At 45.1% G+C, this 21175-nt stretch overlaps 1 protein-coding gene across 2 annotated transcripts; it reads left to right on the forward strand.

Annotated features, from left to right (window-relative positions):
* The first annotated feature begins 3229 nt into the window (after positions 1 to 3229).
* Positions 3230 to 19426, forward strand: LOC140721227 (cell adhesion molecule CEACAM15-like). 2 transcript variants are annotated; one of them, XM_073036081.1, is made up of 9 exons: positions 3230 to 3299; positions 3500 to 3817; positions 7803 to 8096; positions 11985 to 12105; positions 13313 to 13368; positions 13768 to 13832; positions 16678 to 16719; positions 17376 to 17419; positions 17729 to 19426. In XM_073036081.1, exons 1-9 carry the CDS (start codon positions 3248 to 3250, stop codon positions 17784 to 17786), a joined length of 1050 nt encoding a protein of 349 aa, XP_072892182.1. In that variant the 5' UTR covers positions 3230 to 3247; the 3' UTR covers positions 17787 to 19426. The 2 variants fall into 2 exon arrangements, with proteins under 2 accessions (XP_072892182.1, XP_072892183.1); XM_073036082.1 differs by having other exon boundaries at positions 17772 to 19426.
* Positions 19427 to 21175: the final 1749 nt, after the last annotated feature.

Genomic DNA, 21175 nt, shown 5'->3' on the forward strand with positions numbered 1-21175 from the left:
TCTGACGGCCAAAATTTAGGTTAGGTAATGCTAATGGGGAGATATTAAACAACAGTTCGGAGGGGGCGAAGAGAAGAGACGGAGGATGGGGCGGTTGGCGCACAAGTAGGGGCAGCTTGCAGGGAGTTTGTGAGGAAGGATAGGCAGGTGACAGAACACGGAAACACTCAGCCTGGTGATTTGAGATGAGTCTACTTTAATGTAAAGAGTATCTTAAACAAGGCAACTGTTCTTAGAGCACGGGACAATACGTGAGACTATGACTTTCTAGACATTGCAGGGACTTGGATATCTCAGTGGCAGGAAAGTTGAGTGTACCGGGTTTTATATATTTCACAACGGACAGGAAGGGAGGTAAAAGAGGGGGAGCGTGGAATTGTTAATCAGGGATATTGTCTGGTTTGCAGAAAAGGAGGAAGTCATGGAATTATTCTGCACTGAGGGAGTGTAGGCGGAAAGCAGAAACAGGAAACAGGCAAAAACTCTCCTATAGACCCATCAATCCTAACAGGGATATCGAGGAGAAAATACAGTACAGAGGCAGATTCTGGAACGGTGAAATAATGATAGGGTTCTTCTGATGGGAGATTTTAATTTTCCTGATATTGACTGGTCCTTAGTGCAGAGGGTTTCGTTTGTTTTGTCTGCTCGTGAAGTTTTCCGGTCTCAATATGTCGACTGCGTGGTCGCTTTTCCCGCGCCCATGCTGATGCAACAAATTCATCAACTTCGCCTCAAAATTCCAACTGTCCTCAACTTTGCTGTTGAATTTCTGACACTTCTCTGATCCCCTCTCCTTTAACATACCCCATTCCGCTTTCCCTTTCTACCTCCTTACCTCCCCGTAACCTCCCTCTGTTCCTCTTCTCCCTTCCCCTTTCTTCCGTAGTCTTATTTCCTCTCCAGTTAGACAGCCTCCCTCTCCTGCCCTCTATCTCTTCCGCAAACCAAGTGAACAGCTCCTGACCTCAGCCCACCCCCTTACCCTTTTTCGGCCTACCACATGCCACCTTGTTCTTCTTCCTCCACTTCCGGTACTCTCTTAGTCTGACTCCTTCGAACTTCCTTTCCAGTCCTGATGAAGGGACTGGGGCCCCGAAATGTCGGATGTTTACTATATTCCAGTTCTACCTTCTGCTGCCGAGCCTGCTGAGTTCCTCCGGCATTTTCTGCGTCTGACGTACACGCAACGCTGTGAAAGCATCGGCAGCAATGGAACACACCCGGAGTCTGGTTTTGCTGTTAACAAACCACTATTTTATTAGTAACTACGTCATCTAGTAACCTAAACCAGGTAAATCAAGAGTTAACGGTGTTATAGGTGTAAATATATAAATCCACAAAACTTCATCAAACTCAGGTGGTAAGTGATACAGTTTTGCTATGTTGTGTTAGACAGTTCAGTTTAAATGCACAGGTTAATTAATGCGAGCTGTTTGTCATCCAAAGGCGAATGTTGTGAGAGGGCAATTACATCGATATTCCACGACAGCAATGCGAAATAGCAATTGCAGGAGGTTTTATCTCTGAAGTTGTTCCACTCCACACACGAAATATCACCGACAGTGATCTTCAACGAACATCCTTTCAACACATGTGGTACCACACCCGGATTCAGCTGCGGGAAATCCCAGAGTGGCGGCCACAGCATACTCAACAGAATCCACGCATGGATTATCACCAACAGTAGCTTATCACAAAGGGGCCATCTTCCAAGGAAAACTACCACCCAGGCAAGGGTAAGCACACCGGCAGATTCCACAAGGTTACCCCAATCACACACCGCGTGATAGCCACTTATCCAGCTCCACGACGCAGGAAATAACTCCAACAGTGATTTGCCACAGGGGTGCCTTTCTTCAGTGAAATACCACACCCAGACAAAAGGGTAAACACACACGTCATATTCACAAAGGATTCCCCTCACCAGAGAACCCACTCCGGTGGATTAACCATGTGACCATCACACTTTCGTATCTGAATGGAAACGAACTCACCCCTTACGGGGAAAGAGAGTCCGAACAGTGACCTCATTGTCACTAGGTTTCTTCAGTTTCAAGCCTTCCTCTCCTCTCTTCTCTTCTCTGCAAAACATCTTGTTGCAGAACTTGTGAGAGTCATTTGTCAATACTCAGGATCGATCTTAATTCACACCCTTTTGGGCTACTGATAGTTTAAACCAGCGACCCACTCACTCGTGTCTTCCATTGACCGAATCCATCTTGACTCTGAACTGTGTGAGTCTGTGTGTCCGTGACTGTCCCTGTGAAAAGTAAACCTCTCTCACCTGGCGTTTAATGAGATTAATAGTTGTAATGAGACAAGACCATACACCTGACGGTGATCGCCCTTAATTATGGACCTGGTATTCCTGAGGAACCACCTTCTGAAGATGTTCTTGATTATGAAGAGGCTTGCACTGTGATGAATGTGATTGTTGTACACAAGCCTCTGCAATCTGTGTCGATCCTGTGCATTGCAGCCTGCACACCAGACGGTGATGGAAACAGTCAGAATACTCTCCGCCTTGCATGTGCGAACATTTCCCAGTTTTTGGTGACATACCCATACCAAATCTCTTAAACCTGCTCACCCTCACCACCGCCGACCCTTCAATGAGGATTGGTGTGTGATCTCCCGACATCTCCTTCGCGGCGTTCACAATCACATCCTTGGTCTTGCTGTCCTTGTGTGCAAGATTATTGCGGCGACAACACTCAGCCAGTCTACCTATCCCGGAGGGAAGTAGTTTTGAGGAAAATTCCACGTGAGCTGGTGGAGGACGACAGCAGAGTATCGATGGGCCGAGTAGACTTCTGCTTCTCCAGCGTTTTAGTTTCGTTCATTCTCCGCCTTCTCGCTCTGCGCTCCAGACAGCTCCGTCTTTTCAGATAACAGGCTCTCGGGATCTCTCATGGAGACCAGGAAATGAGGCTCACTCTCCGAATGTAACAGAGACAGGCGCCGCTCTCTCGGGATCGCGTGGATGACGTTCACTTTACTCTCTCTCTTTCTCTTCATGTCGGTGGGTGAGAGAAACTCTCTTTGAGATCATTATCGGATTCCACACAGCAGCAGATAGTTGTAGAACAGCACACAGGATTTGATGTAGATTTGAGCAAAGTACAGACTCTCTGATCCAATCTGCGCTGCCGCTTGTGACGTCAGAATCCAGATATCTGACACGCAAACCAGGAAGTGCGGCTCAGTCTCCGAGTGTAACAGAGATCGGCGCTGCTCTCTCGGGATGTCGGGACTGGCCTTCGCAGCTCTCGTTCTTTGTCTCCACATAACGGCGGGTGAGGGTCACTCTCTCGAACCCTCAGTGGCGGATAACCATCAGAGTGACGGGTGGTAGGAGGCATGAAGATCAGGTTATAATTATCGACCTTACTGAGCTAAGAACAGATCCCTGGTATCTGTACAGATTGAGTTAAGTGCAGTTCCCAAGTCTATCCGCGTCTGTCGCTTTTCCCTCATATGATTTTCTCTTTCTCAGGTGAGTCCCAGCAGTTTACTATTATCGTTGAGCACAGCCAGATAAATGTCACCGCTGGGGCTGATGCGCTTTTTTCAGTCCTGCCGTCGTCCAACGTCAGGAGTGGAAGCTGGATTTTTGAAGGGAGAACAGTCGCCCAGTGGATCGGTCAAAACGAGATTCTAGATAATGAGTACCGATCGCGGGTTGAGTTATTCACCTCCAACGGGTCGTTTCTGCTGAAGTCGGTGAACACCGCGGACAGCGGGGAATACCGTGTGAATATGGTTCCAACGAATGGCTCCCAAACCTTAGCTACCGTCACTCTGCGTGTCACTGGTAAGTGAGACAGAGTCATGCGATCTCGGACTATAACTTTCATTTTATTTCTGTGGTGATAGAATACAATACAACCTTTACGGTGGTCGCAGAACCTGGACTCCAGTGAACTCTGCCAGACCTGCTCTCGGACTGTTCAGTTCTCACTGTTGTGCCTGGCTGTGTATCGCCGTTTCTGCTTGCAGGCTGCTCGCACTTATCCGTGCCGGATGTCCGTTCCGTCTTCAAGGCCATCAAGTAATCATTTTTGCTGTATTTTAGTCTATCTTTTGCCGAACATGTCCCTACCTTAGAAATTACAAGGCTTACCCATAACCCTCTATTTTTCTAAGCTCCATGTACCTATCCAGAAGTCTCTTAAAAGACCCTATCGTATCCGCCTCCACCAGCGTTGCCGGCAGCCCATTCCACGCACTCACCACTCTCTGTGTGAAAAACGTACCCCGACATCTCCTCCGTACCTTAATTAAGATCATATTAGGAGATCTAATATGATCTCCTAATATGATATCTAATAAGATATCTATCTTCTGTGTCATCGTCATATTAAGATCTCCACCTTAAACCTGTGTCCTCTTGTGGCAACCATTTCAGCCCTGTGAAAAAGCCTCTTCCTATCCATACGATCAATGCCTCTAATCATCTTATACACCTCTAACAGGTCAACTCTCATCCTCCGTCGGTCCAAGGAGAAAAGGCCGAGTTCACTCAACTTGTTCTCATACGGTATGCTCCCCAATCCAGGCAACATCCTTGTAAATCTCTTCTGCACCCTTTCTATGGCTTCCACGTCTTTCCTGTCGTGAGGCGACCGGAATATTGACAACATTATGTAGTTTTATCTCTGATCTGTGCGTCCGTACTATATTGCTTTAAGCAGAATATATATCCTTGGAGCCATCATTTCATCACAGTACATTACACGTGATCCATGATCTGTGGTATTTTTACAGAATCCGTATCCAGGCCCAACATCACATCGAATGACGCTGACTCAGTAGAACACAATGACACAGTTAGTTTGGAGTGCACGGCAAGAGGGAGACATGCTTCCTATTCATGGTGAATGAAAAGCAAAACAGACAGCTGTAACGTTAGGATTACCGTGAGCATCACATCGACTGAACGTTTACCGCCAGTATCACTGTATTAGCCCATGTGTCAAACACTGATTATAGTTTAAATGAACAAAAAAACAACAAAAATAATTATGTGCAAAGGGACTTGTCAGTCCTTTGTGTAGGATTGTATAAAGGTTAATTTAGAGGTTGAGTCTTTTGTGAGGAAGGGAAATGCGATATTAGCATTCATTTCAAGAAGACAAGAATATAAAAGTAACCATATAATATTGAAAGTTTATAAAGCACTGGCGAGGCCTCACTTGGAGTATTGTGAACAGTTTTTGGCCCCTTACCCGAGAATGGATGTGCTGAAATTGGAGAGGGTTCAAAGGGGGTTCACGAAAATGATTCCAGGATTGAAAGACTAGTCATAATATGAGCCTTTAATGTCTCTGAGCCTGTATTCAGTAGAATCCAGAAGAGCTGAGAGGAAGGAATCTGTCTATCAGGTCACCCCTCATTCTTCTGATTCCAGTAAATACAGACCCAAAGCCATCAAATGCTCTTCATATGAAAACCATTCAATGTTAGACTCATGTGAGTGAATTTCCAAGAAAAATGGCCTAAATCTGCTCACAGTACTCCGGGTGAGACCTCACTGGTGCTTAAAAATTGAAAGATTACATCGTTGCTTTTATAATCTCGTCCACTTGAAATGAATGCTAACATTGCATTTGCCTTCCTGACCACAAAATCAACAAGAAAATTAACCTTTACTGGATCTTGCACAAGGACTCCCAAGTCCCAATGCACTTCGATACTTTGTATTTCCCTCCACTGATTTATCTCCCATTTATTCAAACAAAGTGCATGACCGTTCGCTAACCGGCACTGTATTCCATCTGTCATTTCTCTGGCCATTCTCCTAATATGTTTTGTAGCAAGATTTAAATAAGATTTACAATGAGATTTACAAGGATGTTTCTCGGATTGGGGAGCGTGCCCTATGAAAGTAGGTTGAGTGAACTCGGCCTTTTCTCCTTGGAGCGTCGGAGGATGAGAGGTGACCGGACAGTGGTGTCTCAGATGACGAGAGGCATTGATGGTGTGCATAGTCAGAGTTTTTTTTTCCCAGGGCTGAAATGGTTGCCACAAGAGGACACAGGTTTAAGGTGCTGGGCAGTAGGTACAGAGGAGATGTCAGGGGTAAGTTTATTACTCAGAGAGTGGTGAGTACGTGGAATGGGCTGCTGGCAATAGTGGTGGAGTCGGATACGATAGGGTCTTTTAAGTGACTTTTGGATAAGGACATGGAGCTGGAAAAATATAGGGCTATGGGTAGGACTAGTAATTTCATTGGTCGGGACATGTCCGGCACAACTTTCTGGGCCGAAGGCTTTGTATTATGCTGTAGGTTTTCTATGTTTCTGCATGATGGCACTATTCCACCTGCCATTTCTTTTCCCATTCCCCAAATATGTCTAAGTTCTTGTGTGGCCTCTCTAATTCCTCAATGCGAAATGCCCATCACACGTGTATTCATGTCGTCTGCAAACTTAACAAGAGTGCAATCAATTCCATCGTCCAAATCTTTGACATGTAACAGGAAAATAATCGGCTCCAACACGGACCACCGTGGAACACCACTGGTCACTGGCAGAGAGCATGAAAAGATCACTCTTTGGCTTTCGCCAATCTGCCACTACTTTATCCATGCTAAATCTTCCATGTAATACCATTAACTCGAAGCTTGTAAAACAGCATCATGTATGGCATCTTGTCATGGGCTTCTGAAAATTCCCGAACACAACATCGACCGGTTATCCTTTGTCTATCCTGCCTGTTATTTCTTCAAACGATACCAACAGATTTGTCAGGCAAGATTTCCCCCTGAGGGAAACATGCTGACTGCAGCCTATTTTATCATGTGCCCCCATGTCCCCTGAGACCTCATCCTTAATAATCGACTCCTTTCCAAACAGTTCTGACCAACTCCCGTCCCATGGGTCTGTAATTCAATTTACCCCATTGTAATACTGACACATATGACTTCAGCTTCTCCTTCACAAATTTCAGTGTGAATTCGATCACGTTATAAAGACTTTCCCGAAGTTCTTTGTTTTATTTCCCCTAAAGGTCTCTGTTCAATTCTGTATCTTTGCTCAACACCAAATCCAGAATAGATGATCCTCTACTTGGTTCAACCACCAGCTGCCCTGAAACACCAGATCGCAGGGACTCTACAAGATCACCTGCTGGGATCCAGCACCAACCTGATTTTCCAAATCTATCTTCCTATTGAAATCCCCCATCACTTATTGTAACATTGCACACTTGACATGCATTTTCTATCACACGTTGTAGTTTTAGGCCTCATCATTATTCTGTTTGGCGGTCTCTGTGCCATTCCTATCAGGGACATTTTACCCTCGCTGTTCCACAGCTCTCTGCACATCGGTTTAATACATTCCCACCCATTTTCACCTCTTTCTAATAATTTAACTTCATGTTTCACCAACACAGCAACGCCGGCGCGCCTGTCCTCCTGCCGGTCCTGTCGATACAATATGTATCAAACACCCGGCTAAAGCCTTGATTCGGTGTTGCCAACAATATTATAGGACTAATTTTGTAGGTGTAATAAGATGCAAAAAGACAGAGTATACGGGGAGACCAGCTTATTCGCATTTGTTCCAGAGGACAATTAAAGTATAGCCAAGTTACTTATTCCCCCTGTGAAACAGCAGTAAAGTTTTAAACTCCGCCGGAGTTTCATTCAGTCCGCGATCTGATCTGAAATCGAAACACATGGGGATAAGAGACAGGAATGACGACAGAGGCAGGGATCTTGATTTGGCGAACCAATTGTTATGAACATGATGTCGCTGAAACCAAGTGTAACTCCATTCGAAATTTAATTTTAGGTCCAGGGCCAGTGACAGGGGTTGCCGTGGTGACCAATGATTCCACTCCCCTGGAAAACCTCGATACCATCGCACTGAGTTGTGACGCGTCGGGCACTGTTCAGACACGGACATGGTTCAAGGATAACCAACCCATCCGGGAAAACGGCAGAATATTTACATCTCCCGACAGGGCGAAACTGACTATAATCAGTGTGAACAGAAACGACGTAGGGACGTACAAGTGCATCGCCAGCAACTCTTTCAGCAGTGATGCTGGACAGACCTACGTAGAGGTTTACTGCAAGTACACAGGTAAGCAGCAACCATCATTTGTAGCGGATGCTCCACAGGTATTCTCCTTTTATAGATAAGCCAGAGAAGGTCAGAATTGTACCGGAGCGTCCAGTTGTTTCAAATATTGTGTCAAACCTGATGTTAATTTGCCAAGTGGAAGTCAGTCCAGAACCAGCCTATTGGCTCAAAGTGTCTGACACTCCGAGGGAGGAGTTGTAAAGTTTGATGGCCACAGGCAAGAATGACTTCCTATGACGCTCAGTGTTACATCTCGGTGGAATGAATCTCTGGCTGAATGTACTCCTGTGCCTAACCAGTACATTATGGAGTGGATGGGAGTCATTGTCCAAGATGGCATGCAACTTGGACAGCATCCTCTTTTCCGACACCACCGTCAGAGAGTCCAGTTCCACCCCCACAACATCACTGGCCTTACGAATGAGTTTGTTGATTCTGTTGGAGTCTGCTACCCTCAGCCTGCTGCCCCAGCACACAACAGCAAACATGATAGCACTGGCCATCACAGATTCGTAGAACATCCTCTGCATCGTCCGGCAGATCTTAAAGGACCTCAGTCTCCGCAGGAAATAGACGACTCCGACCCTTCTTGTAGACAGCCTCAGTGTTCATACACCAGTCCAGTTTATTGTCAATTCGTATCCCAAGGTATTTGTAATCCTCCACTATGACCACACAGACCCCTTGGATGGAAACAGGGGTCACCGTTGCCTTGGCCCTCCTCAGGTCCACCACCAGCTCCTTAGTCCTTTTTACATTAAGCTGCAGATGATTCTGCTCGCACCATGTGACAAAGTTTCCCACCGTAGCCCTGTACTCAGCCTCATCTGCCTTGCTGATGCATCCAACTATGGCAGAGTCATCAGAAAACTTCTGAAGCTGGCAAGACTCGGTGCAGTAGTTGAAGTCCGAGGTGTAGATGATGAAGAGAAAAGGAGACAGGACAGTCCCGTGTGGAGCCCCAGTGCTGCTGACCACTCTGTCTGACACACAGTGTTGTAAGCACTGTGTGCCAGTGCTTGAAAGTACAAGAAAAGATCTAAAAACCATAGATTAGGACAGGTTGTTCTCTGGCACGGATGTCGTTGGTAAGTGGGAGGCCTTCAACGGAGAAATTTTGAGAGTGCAGAGTTTGTATGTTCCTGTCAGGGTTAAAGGCCAAACGAATAATAATAAGGAACCTTGGTTCTCGAGTGATATTGGAACTCTGATAATGAAGAAGAGAGAGATGTATAACATATATAGGCAACAGCGAGGAAATAAGGTGCTTGAGGAGTATAAAAAGTGCTAAAAATACTTAAGAAAGAAATTAGGAGAGCTAAAAGAAGGCATGTGGTTGCTTTGCCAGTCAAGGTGAAGGATAATCCTAAGAGCGTCTACAGATATGTTAAGAGCAAAAGGATAGTAAGGGATAAAATTGGTCCGCTTGAAGATCAGAGTGGTCGGCTATGTACGGAAACAAAAGAAATGGGGGAGATCTTAAATGTTTTTTTGCATCTCTATTTACTAAGGAAATTGGTATGGAGTCTATGGAAATAATGCAAACAGGTAGTGAGGACATGGAACTTATACAAATTAAACAGGAGGAGGTACTCGCTGTCTTGAGGCAAATCAGAGTAGATAAATCCCCGGAACCTGACAGGGTATTCCCTCGGACCTTGTTGGAGACTTGTGTTGAAATTGTAGGGGTCCTGACAGATATATTTAAAATGTCGGTATCTACGGGTGAGGTGTTCATGTTGTTCCGTTGTTTAAAAAAAAGCCTCTAAAAGTAATCCGAGAAATTATAGGCCGGTAAGTTTGACGTTAGTAGCAGGTAAATTATTTGAAGGATTACTAAGAGAAAGGCTTTACAAGTATTTCGATAGACAGGGACTTACCAGGAAGAGTCAAGATGGCTTTGTGCGTGGTCGGTCATGTTCAAGCCAATCTATTAGAGTTTCTCGAGGAAGTTACGAGGAAAGCAGATGAAGGGAAGTCAGTGGATGTTGTCTACATGGACTTCAGTGAGGCCTTTGATATGGGAGGTTAGTTATTAAGATTCAGTCGCTAGTTATACATGGAGAGGTAGTAAATTGGATTAGATATTTTCTCAATGGGAGAAGCCAGACAGTGGTAGTGGAGGTTTGCTTCGCTGAGTGGAGGCCTGTGACTAGTGGTGTGCCACAGGGATCAGTGCTGGGTCCACTGTTATTTGCCATCTATATCAATGATCTCGATGACAATGTGGTAAATTGGATCAGCTAATTTGCTGATGATACAAAGATTGGAGGTGTAGTGGACAAGTGAGGAAGGTTTTCAAAGCTTGCAGAGGGATTTGGACCAGTTGGGGGAATGAGCTGTAAAATGGCTGATGGTAGTTTACTGCAGACAAATCTGAGGTATTGTACTTTGGAAGGACAAACCAAGGTAGAACAGAAAAGGTAAATGGTAGGATACTGAGGAATGCAGTAGAACAGAGGGATTAAGAAATACAGATACAAAAATCACTGAAAGCTGTGTCACAGGTAGATTGGGTCGTAAAGAGAGATTTTGGCACATTGGCCTTTATAAGATAGATAGATAGATAGATAGATAGATAGATAGATAGATAGATAGATAGATAGATAGATAGATAGATAGATAGATACTTTATTCATCCCCATGGGGAAATTCAACCTTTTTTCCAATGTCCCATACACTTGTTGTAGCAAAAACTAATTACATACAATACTTAACTCAGTAATAATATGATATGCATCTAAATCACTAACTCAAAAAGCATTAATAATAGCTTTAAGAAAAAAAAAGTTCTTAAGTCCTGGCAGTTGAATTGTAAAGCCTAATGGCATTGGGGAGTATTGACCTCTTCATCCTGTCTGAGGAGCATTGCATCGATAGTAACCTGTCGCTGAAACTGCTTCTCTGTCTCTGGATGGTGCTATGTAGAGGATGTTCAGGGTTTTCCATAATTGACCGTAGCCTACTCAGCGCCCTTCGCTCAGCTACCGATGTTAAACTCTCCAGTACTTTGCCCAAAGTACTGAGTATAAGAGTTGGAATGTTATGGTGAGGTTGTATAAGACATTGGTGAGGCCAAATTTGGAGTATTGCATGTAGTTTTGGTCACCTAATTACAGGAAAAAAAAACATTAGTAAGGTTGAAAGAGTGCAGAGAAGGTTTTGAAGGATGTTTCCGCGACTTGAGAAACTGAGTTACAGAGAAAGTTTGAATAGCTTTGGACTTTATTCCCGAGCGTAGAAGAACGAGGGGAGATTTGATAGAGGAAAATAAAATAATGATGGGTATATATAGGGTTAATGCAAGCCGACTTTTTCCACTGAGGCCGGGGGAGAAAAAATAAATAAACAGAGGGTATGAGTTACGTGTGAAGGGGGAAAAGTTTAAAGGGAACATTGTTGGGGCTTCTTCACACAGAGAGTGGGTGGGAATGTGGAATGAGCTGACAGATGAACTGGTAATTGAGGGCTCATTTTTAATATTCAAGAGAAGCTTGGATAGGTACATGGATGAGAGGTGTATGTAGGGATATGCTCCAGGTGCAGGTCAGTGGGACTAGGCAGAAGACTGGCTCCACACAGCCAAGAAGGGCCGAAGGGCCTTTTTCTGTGCTGTAATGTTCTATGTTTCTATGGGTCCATTCGAAATGTTGCAATGGGATATCCACACACACCCCCCCCCACCATCCTTCTATATTCAAACGAGTACACACCCAGAGCAATTAAATGTTCCTCGGATGTTAACCCTCTCATTCCCGGAATGATCCTTGCGACACAATATACGACTCCAAACTGACTCAGTCAAATTGTTGTGAAAATGAATTTGCCACTGATAAAGACGTGTTCTCGGAATGTAGATATATATATTTTCCCCATGTGTGTTACCAGCAAAAACAGATGGCAATTGTACCCTCGGTTCTGGCGCCATCGTGGGCATTGTACTTGGTTTACTTGGCGTGGGCCTGATCGGCGGAGTCAGTGGATGGTTGGTCGCGAGGAAAGCTGGCGGGTAAATGCATGTTTTCTCCTAATGTCGCCTCTGCTTTTAATTGGTGCGGTAGAATTCTGTTTTCTTTTTCTTTTTTTTGCAAAAGTGTTATACCAAAAGCTTTAATGCGAGTTTGAGATGCGACAGGTGAATGAAGCAAATTACACAAATTGAAGAGGGAAATAGATAAATATCTGGTGACGGGACATGTGAAATGCTCAGGAACGGAACACGAGCGGTGCATGGGTGGAGATGTCCACCAGGCACTGATGTCCTTTCTGTAGACGGTAACTGATATCAGACCATAAGACCATGACTCTGCCCCGCCATTCAATCATGGACTGACCCAATTCGTCCAGTCAACACCACTCCCCTGCCTTCTCCCCAGACCCTTTGATGCCCAAGAAACTATCGATCTCTGCTTTAAATACACCCAGTGACTTGGCCTCCACAGACACGTGTGGCAACAAATTCCACAGATTTACCAGAGTCTGCCTAAAGTAATTTCTCTGCATTTCTGTTCTAAATTGACGCCCTTCAATCCTGAAGTCGCCCTTCAATCCCCTCCCATGGGAAATAACTTTGCCATATGTGACTGAATATTACCCTGTCGACAACAATCAACTTGCAGCTGGTCAACTCCCGCCTCTCGTCTGGTGATTGAAAAAAAACGGGGTCCGCTCGGGCTCCAACTTTTTGCAATTTTTTTTTTACATCTCATTTCCCAAAAGCTACTAAAATTGATCAGCAATTCTGAAATCATTCCACAGATCAGGGACAGTCCGTGGACAGAATCAGCATTAAGCTTTCACGTGGGCGTTGTTTTCCAGAAATTTGAACGTTTGTCTGAAAGCGGAAGCGTTCAGTGATACATGTGTCACTTTCCCCTGACAAACTGAGATCTGAAGGCCCGAAACACTTTCTCCTGACAATTTTCTTTCTCCTGAATATTTTTCTCTGAAAGAGGCTTCCATTCAGTTACACGTGTCACGCTCTCCTGGAAAACTGAGATCCGAAAGGACAAACCGTTATCTCTGAGTAACACATTATGGCCATTATTGTTGATATCGAGTAGGACTGGAATCGGGCATCTGATAACCTGAACAGTTTTCAGGAATAACTAGGAAGTATTGAATGGACTTATAGGAATTATATCATCCGGAGTATCAGTGCAAGAATGTCACTTCGTGCCGGATTCATGGTTTGACATTTGTTTCTGTTTATTCAGGATCAGAGATCCGCCACAATCCCAATACGACACGAGCGTCAATTCCGGAAGGAAAGGTGAGTGAACTGCATTTCAACTGTTCTGCTACTGAGCTCCTGGAAATCTTAACATTTCATTTAAATATGGCAGTTCCTAGTGCACAGAAGCTGGAGGTTTTCATCTGAGCGAATGGGCGCGAATAATGCCGCTTGGGTTGTTGGGATGTCCAGTTAAATAAGTGGACATTTTCTACTCAAGATTACAATATAATTAGAGGGGCGGTATGAGATTTACCTTTCTGTTTCTGACCTAAATTATTGGTCGTCTATACAGGGTTTTACCGGTTTCTGGCGTTTGTGGGAATGTAGTTCATGTTATCGCTGGCATTTTGTTTTGTGGCCGGATTGACATCCGCTGTGTTAACAACGGCCCATGATGCTCTTCACCGCTGTGACGTATCTGTATTGTTCCCGCAGGCACCTTGGATACAAACACTGTGAACGCATCGGGAAACTATGAAAATCTCTCAAGGATTGAACAGGTTGGATCTTTGTATTATGTTCCTGATATAAAATATAACCATATAACAATTACATCACGGAAACAGGCCATCTCGGCCCTTCCAGTCCATGCCGAACGCTTACTCTCACCTGGTCCCACCGACCTGCACTCAGCCCATAACCCTCCATTCTTTTCCTGTCCATATACCTATCCATTTTGTTTTAAATGACAAAATCGAACCTGCCTCTACCAGTTCTACTGGATGCTCGTTCCACACAGCAACCACTCTCTGAATAAAGAAGTTCCCCCTCGTGTTACCCCTAAACTTTTGCCCCTTAACTCTCAAATCATCTCCTCTTGTTGGAATCTCCCCTACTCTCAATGGAAAAAGCCTATCCACGTCAACTCTATCTATCCCCCTCATAATTTTAAAAAACTCCATCAAGTACCCCCGAACTTTCTACGCTCCAAAGAATAAAGACCTAACTTGTTCAACCTTTCCCTGGAACTTGTGTGCTGAAACCCAGGTAACATTCTAGTAAATCTGCTCTGCTCTGTCTGTAATTTGTTGACATCTTTCCTGTAATTCGGTGACGAGAACTGTACACAATACTCCAAATTCGGCCTTACCAAAGTCTTGTACAATTTTAACATTACAACCCAAACCCTATACTCAATGCTCTGATATATAAGGGCCGGCATACCAAAAGCTTTCTTCACCACCCTATCCACATGAGATTCCACCTTCAGGGAACTATTCCCCATCATTTCTAGATCACTCTATTCTACTGAATTCCTCAATGCCCTACCATTTGCCATGTATGTCCTATTTTGATTATTCCTACCAAATTGGAGCACCTCACACTTATCAGCATTAAACACCATCTGCCATCTTTCAGCCCACTCTTCGAACTGGCCTAAATCCCTCTGCAAGTTTGAAAACCTACTTCATTATCCACAACGCCACCTATCTTAGTATGATCTGCATACGTACTAATCCAATTGACAACCCCATCATCCAGATCATTAATGTACATGACAAACAGCATTGGAGACAGTACAGATCCCTGAGGCACACCACTTGTCACCGGCCTCCAATCTGACAAACAGTTATCCACCACTACTCTCTGGCATCTCCCACTGAGCCACTGTTGAATCCATTTTACTACATCAATATTCATACCTAACAATTGAACCTTCCTTAATAACCTTCCGTGTGGAACCTTGTCAAAGGCCTTACTGAAGTCCATATAGACAACATCCACTGCTTTACCCTCGTCAACATTCCCAGTAACCTCTTCAAAAATTCAATAATATTTGTCAAACATGGCCTTCCACGCACAAATCCATGTTGACTGCTCTTCATCAGACCCTATCTATCCAAATAAATATATATATATACCATCTCTGAGAATACTTTCCATTCATTTACCCACCACTGACGTCAAACTGACAGGTCTATAATTGCTAGGTTTACTCTTAGAAACCTTTTTGAACAATTCAACCACATGAGCAATACGCCAATCCTCCGGCACCATCCCCGTTTCTAATGACATTTGAAATATCTCTGACAGAGCCCCTGCTATTTCTACACTGACCTTCCTCAAGGTCCTTGGGAAAATCCTGTCAGGATCCGGAGATTTATCCACTTTTATATTCTTTGAAAGCTCTAATACTCAGTTATCGTTTTGCAAAGGATACTGATTGTGGATGATCACCCATGATCACATTTAATGGCGATGCTCTGTCGAAGGGCCTGATGAGCTACTCCTGCACCAATTGTCTATTGTCTATTGACAAGAACATAAGTAATCTGACGGGTGGCAACCATCGGCCCCTTCTGCTCTGATTGGTCATTTATTAAGATCATGGATGATCTATCCCGGTTCCCATTTCCATTTACCTGGGAACAACACTTCATAACGGAAACCAAACTTGATGGCATGAACGTCGACATTTTCCTACCGGCATTTTGTTCACTTCCCACATATTCACCAATCTGGACTCAAATATGTGCCCTCCACCTGCCAGCAACTTCCCCTGGTGACCCTCTTCCTTCTGCCATGGTCCAGTCTCCTCTTCAGCCCTTTACCTTTCCCCACTCTCCAGGCCCACCTTTCACCTTCCAGCTGGAAAACCGTCCTATCCACTACTGCTCCCGCTTTTCCGCTTACTTTCCAGTTCAGTAGAAGGGTCTCGACCCAAAACGGCGACTGTTTATTAATTTCCATTGATGCTACCTGAAACGCTGAGTTCCTCCGCCATTTTGTGGGTGTTGCTCTGCATCTGCAGAAAGACGTCACTGGAGACACCTGCGGTGTGCGCAGAATCCATAATTCTTGTTCTCTGCAAAGACATATCTTACTCTGACTGGAACATATTTCATGAATGAGTTTGTAAATGTCCGGTCCACGCGGGTAAGACACAGAGGGAAAGCATGGTCAGGTCTGCACAGGCCCATTGTGATCAGCAGTGATCTCTGTGAGCGTTTACGAGAAAGAGCAAATACGGTCAGCGTCCTGAGGCCACAAGTCCGTATCCCCAATCTGTCACGTGCACATTCTGATCCAGACTTATCTCCCAAGATGAATGGTTTTGGAGACGAGTTCCTCGTTAAGTAACATACATCATGCTACCCTTATTGCTGAGTGATTACGAATGATTTAATATCGTTCGGCAGTGTTCCTATGTCAAAGAAAATATATATTACTCTCACACTGAATCTGAAGCACGCAGCACGTAGATTGGCGAATGGTGCAATATTGCTCCAAGCAGGAAAGAATGTGAAAATTGATACTCGTGGTGTTTATATGTTGAGAGACAGAATACAAATGTTGAGCACTTGGTTAAACCTCTCAATAGAAATTTTCAATTTCTCTTTTCAGGGCGCAAGGAACAAGGCAGAAGATGGAAGCTCTACTTATATGGTAAGGGCTATATTTGCGTCAATCACTTTTTATAGTAATTGTTCCATTTCACACAGAAAGAAACAAATCCCGAAGTGAGACATTCGATAGTGAGAATGACGTCGAAGAGGCAACTGTAGGGGACACAGAAATGCCGGATGAACTCATGTTATATTGTAATATGTGACAGATTTTACTGCGGAGCAGACCATCAGTATGACAGTGTCAGGGCACCGGAGTGGTTGCAGTCACTATAATAAGGAGAAGATGCAAGGCAAGCTGGAAGGGCTGAAGGTGGAGAAATCACCGGGATTAACTGCACCCCAGCATTCTGAAATGGGCCGCTGAAGAGGTAGTGGAGGGAATTGTACTGGTATTCCAAGCTGCAGATTACTATGGGATTGTTTTTGAGGACTAGAAAGTTGCAAATATCACTCTGAACTTCTTGACGGAAGGGAAGCAAAGGACAAGGGATTACGTGCCCTTTCGCTTGGGGACCATGACTGTCTGTCTCGGATCCTCTGTTCATCATGATCCGAGTGTTCCGTGTTACTTTCAGACATAATTTATTAAATGAGCGCAGGTACTCCTTAATATTCTTGCAGTTTTCTTCAGACAAGAAATGCTTTTGATTTTAAAAAAATCTGCTAATGATGCTGATTTCCTCACATTTACAGGGACTTGTCCTGGAGAACCAATCTGTTTACAGTGATCTGAAGAGGTAAGTGAACGGGATATTGGGCTGCCGATACATAGTGTCACCTGTAAAGGAAACGTATGCACTAGTTTCAGTTCTGTGAGCCGTGCAGGGCCATGGTTGTGCCGTGTATATATTACCCTGTCGTTAGCAGTTTCGAAACACAGTATAAGACTGGAGTTGGGCGACATCGTACAGCGATATGCTGATATTGCAAGTAACAAATTTGCTGGGCCCGTGGCGATATGAAATATACTAGTTCTATGCAATGCTCCATTGTCACGATGTTTGGCACAGATTCAAAAATCATCATCTCGTGTTTGTCCTCACCAGCAGCCGCACTTTCGGATTGCTGACGTGTGAATTGTTCCCGCAGATGACGTCACTCTAGAAGAGAAGTGGATGGTTGGCACGTGATTTGACCCAGAGGAAGGGCAACCATCGAGGGAAACGCCATCGTTCAGAATGTCCTTCAATGTTTCTTTATAATTGTTCTCCATCTCTCCGATATACCTTTTATGCGTTTCACATCCTCACGACGAAGTCATCAGTGAAGGTTTTGACTCGTTTGTATCACAGCAGCTTAGTTCCCTCACCTCAGCCCAGACTCCTATGTCCCATAATTGACACCTTCACACTGCCGCCGACATTTTCCCTCTCAACTTTGCTGTGTGATCTAACCTCTACACCGTCTTCACCCACATCATGGTCCGGTAGGTTTCTGACTACTGGTTACGCTGAAAAACATGAATTATCTTAGCGCTTCACGCTCAACCCACAGCTTAGATTCGTTCTTCACTTGGCCTGAGGCCAATGCCGCGGCACAAGCGGCCAAGTGGTTTTAATTCCATTAATTTCACGCTCAGCGTCACAGAGCTCGCTATGAGCAGGGGATCCGTATTCGTCACTTTCCTGGCATTCACCTTCCATTAGTGTCTCAGAGGCCCAAACCCATTTGGACAGAGTGGGCGGGATACGAGCATGGACGGCGGAAGTGCCTTTCCAGGGATTAGGAAACACCTAATGAGCTTCAGCGTCTGATTAACAGACAGGAAATGACATAGTCTCTGTGCTCTTAAGACTCAATCAAGGAGCCTTGAACAGGAAGATAAAGAATTATGGTGACCAATACAGAGAAACATCAGATTCTGTCCGAGACCAGGGCCGGGAATAGACCATTAATACCATGGTCACGTATTTCAGGTGTTACTCGTGTGCTCCCGCTGTTATCCGAATGCGTTGTAAGAGACTGGTCTATTGACCTGTCATGGGCATTTTGATAAAATGACCCCTGGTCGAATCTCTGTCTACTTCGTACTCTATTCATGCTACCTGAGCAGCTGATTATGTGCTGTAATGTGTGATTTAAATGGCAAAAATATTTTAAGCCTATTCAACTCAGGTGTGGTTAGCATAGCGTCGTTCGGATTCATCTGACCACCCAAAGTCCAGGAAGGTTAATTGGTCATTGCAAGTTGCCCTGTGATTAGGTCAGCGTTGGAACATAGAACATGGCGCACAGAAACTCTACAGCACATTACAGGATCTTCGGCCTACATCGTTGTGCCGACCATATAACTTGCTCTAGAAACTGCCGAGATTTTTCCCTTACCGCACAGCCTTCTATGTTTCGAAGCTCCATGTATCCATACAAATGGCTCTTAAAAGACCTTATTGTATCCGCCTCTATCACCGTCTCTGGCTCTGCCATCTCACCCATCACTCTCTGTGTGAAGAACCTACCTCTGACTCTCCCCTTGACCTACGTCCGAGACCCATAAAGCTACACTATCCCGTGTTGGCCATTTCAGCACTAGGAAAAGGCTTCTGGGTATCCACACCATCAATACCACTCATCATCTTATACACCTCTGTCAGGACACCCCTCATCCTCCGTCACTCGAGGGAGAAAAGGCCGAGGTCACTCAACCTATTTCCATGGGGCATGCTCTCCCACCCAGGCAACGTCCTTGTAAATCTCCTCTGTGATCGGGTTTGTCGTCGGTCGCTGAACGGCTACTCCGCGCTTTATGGCTGAATAATAAATGTAATAAAATAGAAAACGGTGCTGAAACCCTGAGTTGACTCCTGATTTGCTGCGTGAATTGGCTCAGTGAATGTTTATCCATCCGAGACACTGATTCAGACATTTTTCTCCATGTGACGTCGCTTCTTATTTGCAGAGTGTTGATTGATCCCATAACCCGTTCACTTTACGTGGATCTTCCATCAGCCTCCCTCGTGTCTGTGTTTCACTCCACCGTAGTTACGTGATTTTTTGTTGCGTTTTTTGGCTTCAATCTTCCTCCTTCTTTGCTCTTTGGTTCGCACAGCTGAACGTGTCTGGGAAAAGAAAAACATTATGTGATAAGGGAACAATATAACTGCCGATATGAGATCAGCACCCCTCCATTCCCCGCGTAAATGTCCAGATGACACCTAAGCTGCCATTCTCTGCTTCCACTGACAGTGCGTTCAAGGCACCGACCACTCTCGGTATTTAAAACATGTAATGCAAATCTGGACTTCACTTTTCCCTCTCTCATCTGGTCGCTAATTCCTATCGCATTCCCCTCCACCCCGCCCCCTAATTTGTGCTTTCCTTATTTACTTTTCTTTCATTTGGATAACATGTATCAACTTATATCAGTGTGGGCTCCTGTAGCCAATAACGCACAGTATTCAAAATGTCTTTTCTCCCTGTTGGAATTCAACCTCTCGCCATGCTGCTCTCTACTGAATATAATCCAGGAACCCAGGAACTTCTGTAGGGGTCCTGTTTGTTGTCTTCAGCTCGGCGTTTAACACCATCGTCCCAGAAATGCTCCACTCCAAACTCACCCAGCTGAATGTCTCCCCCGCCATCTGTCAGTGGATCACAACCTTCCTGACTGACAGGGTGCAGCAAGAGAGGCTGGGGAGCATCATCTCTTGCAACCGGACAATCAGTACCGGTGCGCACCCCCCCCCCCCCCAAGGGCACCGTGTGCTCTCCACACTGCTCTTCTCCCTTTACACTGATGACTGCACCTCACAGGATCCATCTGTTAAACTCCTGAAGTTTGCAGCCGACACAACTGTCATTGGCCTTATCCGAGACGGTGATGAGTCTGCATACAGACGGGAGGTGGAATGGTTGGCCCTCTGGTGTGGTCAGAGCAATCTGGAGCTAAGTACGCTCAAGACTGTGGAGATGACAGTGGACTGCAGGAGGAGCCCCCCAATACTCCCCCCCCACTCACTATACTAAACAGTATTGTGTCTGCTGTGGAGACCTTCAGATTTCTGGGTGTCACAATCTCCCAGGACCTGAAGTGGACACCCAACGCGGACACTCTTATCAGAAAGGCTCAGCAGAGGTTGTATTCCCTAAGTGATCAGGAGACACGGGTAGGAGTGGTCGTGCATTCATAATGGCTGTGACCTCTGCCATTGGTGTGCCCAGTACCTCGTGGGTCGATCGGATGCTTTGCTGCATCTCAGGTCTCCTTTTCGTGGTTTTTTGCAAGGGCGTGAACCGCTTGACTGCCTGCTCTTTGTTGTTTGGCAAGCACTGGCGTGGTTCTCTGAAAGGTAGTGGGACGACCCCACTATTTGCTTTGTCTCTGAAGACCTTGGTGTCCTCCGTTTTTAAGATGGTGGCGTCTTGAGCCGATGGAGCGAGTTTATTATCATGCTCCTTTTGAGCAAAGACAGACTGACCGAGCGTCTCGTCAGTTACTTTGCGCTTGTTAAAGCCTTGTGGTGCTTCCTGGACGCACATGGAACTTGTGCGGGGTT

This window comes from Hemitrygon akajei, unplaced genomic scaffold, assembly GCF_048418815.1.
Source record: "Hemitrygon akajei unplaced genomic scaffold, sHemAka1.3 Scf000052, whole genome shotgun sequence".
Lineage (NCBI taxonomy): Eukaryota > Metazoa > Chordata > Chondrichthyes > Myliobatiformes > Dasyatidae > Hemitrygon > Hemitrygon akajei.